Source organism: Branchiostoma belcheri, unplaced genomic scaffold, assembly GCF_001625305.1.
Source record: "Branchiostoma belcheri isolate BF01 breed outbred unplaced genomic scaffold, Haploidv18h27 scaffold264, whole genome shotgun sequence".
Taxonomy (NCBI): Eukaryota; Metazoa; Chordata; class Leptocardii; order Amphioxiformes; family Branchiostomatidae; genus Branchiostoma; species Branchiostoma belcheri.
The window spans coordinates 11,763-18,628 of record NW_017803870.1 but is presented as its reverse complement, the minus strand read 5'-3'; the positions used below and the strand labels follow the sequence as shown (position 1 = coordinate 18,628).

At 39.7% G+C, this 6,866-nt stretch overlaps 1 protein-coding gene across 1 annotated transcript in view; it reads left to right on the top strand.

The window, feature by feature from the left end:
- The window catches only part of LOC109472053 (collagen alpha-1(XIV) chain-like), a 9,028-nt gene extending 2,895 nt beyond the window's left edge, over positions 1-6,133 (top strand). The window contains exons 4-9 of the mRNA XM_019771628.1: positions 108-172; positions 744-889; positions 2,524-2,877; positions 4,232-4,435; positions 5,260-5,360; positions 6,017-6,133. Coding sequence (XP_019627187.1) covers positions 108-172; positions 744-889; positions 2,524-2,877; positions 4,232-4,435; positions 5,260-5,360; positions 6,017-6,085 — 939 coding nt within the window. The 3' untranslated portion in view covers positions 6,086-6,133. The remainder of the gene's footprint in view (positions 1-107; positions 173-743; positions 890-2,523; positions 2,878-4,231; positions 4,436-5,259; positions 5,361-6,016) is intronic.
- The last annotated feature ends 733 nt before the right edge of the window (positions 6,134-6,866 follow it).

Here is a 6,866-nt window from a genome sequence, read left to right as displayed (position 1 = left end):
CCCCCCCCCCGTCCCACCAAGCCCAAAAAAGCCCGGTCTAGATAGGGTTAAACTAGTTTTTATCTGGTAAAGAGATAACAGTTGTTACATGTTGTTTTGTCTTCCAGCTTTTCAACATCTTTGTCAGTGTTCAAGGCCTCTATGCTATTGAAGTTTTGCAGTTCAACCCATTGTAAGCATGGCCTTATGTACTGAAGACTATATGATACAATTCTTAATATGAGTTTAAATGAGTTTGAATCTATATGTTTAGGATTGCTGCAATGGCTGACTAGCTAATATTCCGATTATAGTTACTCAGTAAAATGCTCTGAGCTAGTTGCCATTACATGATGCCTGTTACAATCGTGTACGTTTTATCATTGCAGTAAAATTTTTCATTACCGGTACTTAAAACACTGCTCAGTACTGGTTCATACAGCAAAATCTAGTTTTACTTTATACTTATTAATAGTTTTCAATAAACCATTACGTTTACTGTAGATGTATTGTGATAGAGCTAGCATGAGGTTGGTTGTATGTCACCCTGTGGCTTTATAAATTTTAAGAACAATTCTGAGGACCAGGAAGTTAGTTTGATTATGGCCAAAATTTATTAGCACAGCCAGCAAAAATCAGGATATCTGTCACTCACTTGAGCCTTGTGCACGTGGCGTAGTTAAATTTGCCAAGGTCTTTTACCTATCACCCAGTCAAGTCACCAAGAGTTAATGTTTGGTGTTTCTGTTTCTTGTTACCCCCAGGCCTAACCTGATCATAGCACATGCCCAATTTGTGGTCCAACCCTCTGCCCTGGTGGAGGTACAGACTACGTTTTCCACTGCTGTGTCTGGTGGCTTCCTGGACACTCTGCCTGTGGATCCTTTCAGGACAACTATTGAAGACTTTGGTAAGCCTAGTAGTAATAGTAGTAGTAGTAGTAGTAGTAGTAGTTGTTGTTAGTATAGTAGTAGTAGTTAAGTACTGGTAGTAGTTGTACTAGTAGTAGCAGTAGTAGGAGTAGTAGATAGTAGTAGCTGTAGTAGTTGTAGTAGTAGTAGTACTGTAGTAGTAGTAGTAGTAGTAGTTAGTAGTAGTAGTAGTAGTAGTAGTAGTAGTAGTAAGTCGTAGAAGTACCGGTAGTTGTATAAGTAGTAGTATAGTTTGTAGTATCCACTCTTTGATAATGCTGCTGCAGGGGCCCCTGACACGTCGGCTAGTCTTAAACACCGCATTTCCACTTCTACTTTATACTTCATACATGTGTATAAAGTTGCAGTAAAGTTTATTTCTAAATGTGTTACACTGATAGCAATATTAACAGGAAATCTCCATAATCAAATATTATATACTAAATAACTGCTTTTAAGCTTTCCTGACCAACAGGGAGCAAACAGTAGTGGTTGAAGGGAAGGCGTCGGCTCCAGTTAAAGTAGCGTCTGGGGTCCCTCAAGGAACCGTCCTGGGGCCATTGCTCTTTCTCTTGTATATAAATGACCTACCAGATCAGCTTGACTCAAATGTGAGGTTATTTGCCGATGACTGTCTATTGTATGTAGAGCTTTCTACACAGACCGACTCACAACTTCTCCAAAAAGACCTTAACACCCTGGAAGAATGGCAAAGCAAATTGCTCATGCAGTTTAATCCCAAAAAATGCTACATTATGCACATAACAAACAAACGAACACCACATGCAACTAGCTACCAGTTCTGTGGTCAGGCTTTAGCAACCACAAAAATCCATCCGTATCTGGGCTTCACACTGACAAGCGGACTGAAGTGGGGTGCACATATTAATAATATCACAACTAAGGCGAAACAGACATTGGGAGTGATTAAACGTAATCTGTGGGCATGTCCAACTAGAGTAAAATCACTTGCATACACGTCACTTGTAAGACCGAACCTAGAATATGCTGCGACAGTATGGGATCCATATACAAAGAAAGACAAAGACAAATTGGAAAGGGTACAGAATCAAGCTGCAAGATTCTGTATGAACAACTATGAAAGAGGTGCTAGTGTCACGGAAATGAAAAGAAACCTACAGTGGACCTCACTGGAAGACAGAAGAAAGATGTCCAGACTATGCATGATGTACAAAATGACTAATAAACTGGTGGATGTCCCAACTACTAAGTACCTAATACCAGCCCAGAAGAGAACAAGAAATAGCCATGCATTCAAGTACCAGAGTTATCAACCAAGGATTGAGGTGTTCAAGAATTCATTCTTTCCTAGAACTATCGCAGAGTGGAACTCACTGTCACCAAATACAGTAGGGGCATTGTCAATAGATAGCTTTAAACAATGTCTAGAGCTAGAAGTTCAAGGGTTAGGTGTAATATAGCCAGCTGCCGCAGCGCCGCGTGCCTGCGAAGCTGGTGTGTTACGCCGAAAGGCGGTTATACCGGCTATACAGATACAGATACAGAAGTGCCCAGAGTTTTCTATAGCATTAGATATCATGCAGGAGTACTAGTAAGCTTAGATTAGCAACAACATTAGCAACAATTTCAAGTGTTGCTGTTTTTCTTACAGATGCCGGGTGTTTCACCCCTCTGGATATTGCCATACTGTTAGACGGTTCTGACAGTGTGAGTTCCGATGACTTCCAGTCCGAAAAGGCCTTTGCCAAACTCTTCCTGAATGAGTTTGACATCGGGCAGGACAACAGTCGGGTGACGGTGTTCCAGTACGGGACGGAGCCGAGACAGGAGTTTGCCCTGGACACGTTTGAAACAGACGGGGATGTGCAGGCTGCGATAGCAGACACAGAGTACATGGGAGGGAGTAGGAACCTGGGACAAGCCGTCCGCTACATGGCAACGTACGGGTTCTCTAGTAGGAACGGAGCCCGCACGTCTGTCCCCAGTGTAGCCATAGTCATCACAGGTATGTGTGTATAAAGTGTGTCTAGTCACCACAGGTATGTGTGTATAAAGTGCGTATAGTCATCACAGGTATGCATGTATGAAAATGTGTCTAGTAATCACATGTATGATTGTGTGTATAAAGTGTGTCTAGTCATCACAGGTATGTGTGTATAAAGTGTGTCTAGTCACCACGGGTATGTGTGTATAAAGTGTGTCTAGTCATCACAGGTATGTGTGTATAAAGTGTGTATAGTCATCACAGGTATGTGTGTATAAAGTGTGTCTAGTCATCACATGTATGTGTGTATAAAGTGTGTCTAGTCATCAAAGGTATGTGTGTATAAGTGTGTCTAGTCATCACAGGTATGTGTGTATAAAGTGTGTCTAGTCATGGCAGGTATGTGTGTATAAAGTGTGTATATGCATCACAGGTATGTGTGTATAAAGTGCGCATAGTCATCACAGGTATGTGTGTATAAAGTGTGTCTAGTCACCACAGGTATGTGTGTATAAAGTGTGTCTAGTCACCACAGGTATGTGTGTATAAACTGTGTCTAGTAATCACATGTAATAATACTATGTGTGTATAAAGTGTGTCTAGTCATGGCAGGTATGTGTGTATAAAGTGTGTCTAGTCATGGCAGGTATATGTGTATAAAGTGCGCATAGTCATTACAGGTATGTGTGTATAAAGTGCGCATAGTCATTACAGGTATGTGTGTATAAAGTGTGCATAGTCATTACAGGTATGTGTGTATAAAGTGTGCATAGTCATTACAGGTATGTGTGTATAAAGTACATATAGTCATCATGTATGCGTGTCATCACAGGCTAATATCGTAAATTATAGGTAAAAATGATGTAAATAATATGTGGCAGCCATCGAGGACCCCTTTGGGATTAACCCGAATCTGCAAAATTGTGGAAACTGAAGCCAGAATTATTTATTCTGGAAACCAAAAATTCTGCAGAATTGGGTTAATCCAAAAGGGGTCCTCGATGGCCGCTACATATACATTTTGTACATGCTCCTTATATCATTATTACCTATAGTTTACAATATTAGCCCATCTGGATGTGAGGTTTCAGACATATGGAAATTAATCCAGAATTAACCTGGAAGCTGTTCTACTCAATTTGGTCCTTTCTACTTGTTACAGCAAGATTTCCGTTGGAACCTTTCTAATGGGGGGTATTTCAGCACCAAGGACAGGGACATACATTGTTTTGACATTTGAAACCTTACAGCCCACTCTTGCACAGCTTTTACTGTCCTACACAAAACTGGTGTGTGAAGTTTACCAGTTATGCTAAGATACAAACACATTCAACAAACAAACAAACAAACAAACAAACAACATCCATCCACACAGGTGGTGCCTCCCTTGATGATGTGGCCGCTGCTGCCAGCAAAGCCAGGCGGTCTGGTATAATCCTGTACACCATCGGAGTCGGAAACGCAACTGTGCCTTCAGAACTGGCTGCCATAGCAACCACCGTCAACACCAGCTACACTGCAGCCAGCTTCGCCGCGCTGAGAGACCTGCGTACCACGCTGGCTGACGAGATCTGTACCAGTAAGTTTGTCTAAAATGTGCTGGTTCGGAAGTTGTACTTCAATTCATGATTAGAAGCAGAGCTATTGTTCACATTGTTCTCACCCAATTTTAACAAATTACCATATTAAATGTTCACAGATAAGAGTTGAGAGACTATATTATAGGTAGATAGATAAATACATGTAGATAGATAGATGGATAGATTGATAGATAAATACATGTAGATAGAAAGATAGATAGATAAAGATAGAAAGATAGATAGATAGATGGATAGAAAGATAGAAAGATAGATACTATTAGATAGATAGATAGAAAGATAGATAGATAGATAGAAAGATAGATAGATAGATAGATAGATAGATAGATAGAAAGATAGATAGATAGATAGAAAGATAGATAGATAGATAGATAGATAGATAGATAGATAGATAGATAGATAGATAGATAGATAGATAGATAAATTGATATACAAAAGCACATTGTACATAACTGCACTCCTTTCCCCAGGATGTCAATACACGGCATAATCTCCTTGACTATTCTACTTTGATGAGAAGGGGGTAACAGTTAACTGAATCATTGTGATTAATGCAGTGGGTTCACAACATAGCCACTATCTGTTTTATTGATTTTCAAGTTTTACTTGGACTTGATTTATCATGAATGCTGTAGTAGTGGACCTTCACTGGATTTTCTTTCAAACAGGAAGCTTTTATATTTAGAAGAGAAGCTATAATTATAGAAACTAGAACCGATTTCGTTTCATTGCAATAATTTCAATGTTTGAATAGTTAGTTAATCTTTTCTTTGAAACTAAATGTTACAATTATATCTCTTCACAGTTGGCACAGTGCAGATTGCCTCAATGGACATCAGTGAGGATGTGACTGACCTGAGTGACTCTGCTGAGTACCAGGCACTCAAGGCCAAGGTCCAACAGGATGTGAGTGTCCTCTAGTTCACATTGTATTCAGAACCGTACCTATCTAGTTCTATATCTGACTGTGTTAGGGTTAGGGCCGACTGTGTTAGGGCTGACTGTGTTAGGGCTGACTGTGTTAGGGTTCTATATCTGACTGTGTTAGGGTTAGGGCTGACTGTGTTAGGGCTGACTGTGTTAGGGCTGACTGTGTTAGGGTTCTATATCTGACTGTGTTAGGGTTCTATATCTGACTGTGTTAGGGTTCTATATCTGACTGTGTTAGGGTTCTATATCTGACTGTGTTAGGGTTCTACATCTGACTGTGTTAGGGTTCTACATCTGACTGTGTTAGGGTTAGGGCTAGGCACAATCATGGATAGCCTCCGCGTGTCCAAGATTGTAGGCCCCCAGGGGTCAATTATTCTAATAACTGACCACTTAAGATTATGCACCAGTTGTAACATTTTACATGACACTATGGCGTCATAACTAATATGAAATTGGAACTTTTGATTGGTCAACGTCAACTGGGCATATAATAATGAAGGTTATAGATCTTTTGATATATCTTGTTGAATATAGTGGTGAAAATAGGCTTAAGAGTTTAACAGTTGAAAGAGTTTTGTCAGAGTTATATTTTTAAATATACATTTTAAAATGAGAATATTTCTCCCCAGGTGGCAGAAGTCATCGGCCCAGCGGGTGCTGAACAGGTCAACGTCCTGGGACTCCGGGTCCTGCCCTAAACAACAACAAGGGCTGAACTTGAACATTCCCCTTGTTACCCCCCCCCCCAAACAAAAAAATGCTTGCCTGCTGATAACATGCATTTTACATGCTTTGCATATATAATCTTTACTTAACTTCCTTTTTGATTACCATAACTAGTGTTGAATATAGCTAATATGTAGTATTGAAATTTTAACGTTTCTATTGACATAGCACTATTGTATTCTATAAGTAAAGATAGTCTAAATATATCAGCAGTACTACACTCACTCACTCACTGCACGGCTTAACGTCCGTTGTTGATAACCTGTTATCAACAACGTACTAGCATGTACTAATTAGTTAAGATAGTTAAGATAATGAACATTTGGAATCAAATGAAGACGGTAATTGGAGAATGAGATCCACCTGTTTGAGGAATGACCACCATTGTGAAATTATGAGACGTTGGAACAATCTTGAAGAAAAGACATTATTTATAAATGTCTGGAAAGCCTCACTTGAAGAAGCCCTGTTCAATATGATTCCTTATTTCATAGTTAAGAAGCAATATGTAACTAGTAAATAAACTTACTTATAACTTATATTGGAACATACCGAGATGAAATTTGATACTTTCATTCAAACGCAACCGAGACGGGGGCTGATATCACCTGTCCGGCAATAGTACCATCCATTACTTGTGCCACGTGTCCCTAAGGTCACGTGTTCAGTGTAATTGAATTAACATCACTCCTGAAGAAGGTCGGCATAACAGCAACGGAAAATTCAAGTGGAGCTACTTTTGCTTGTATAGAA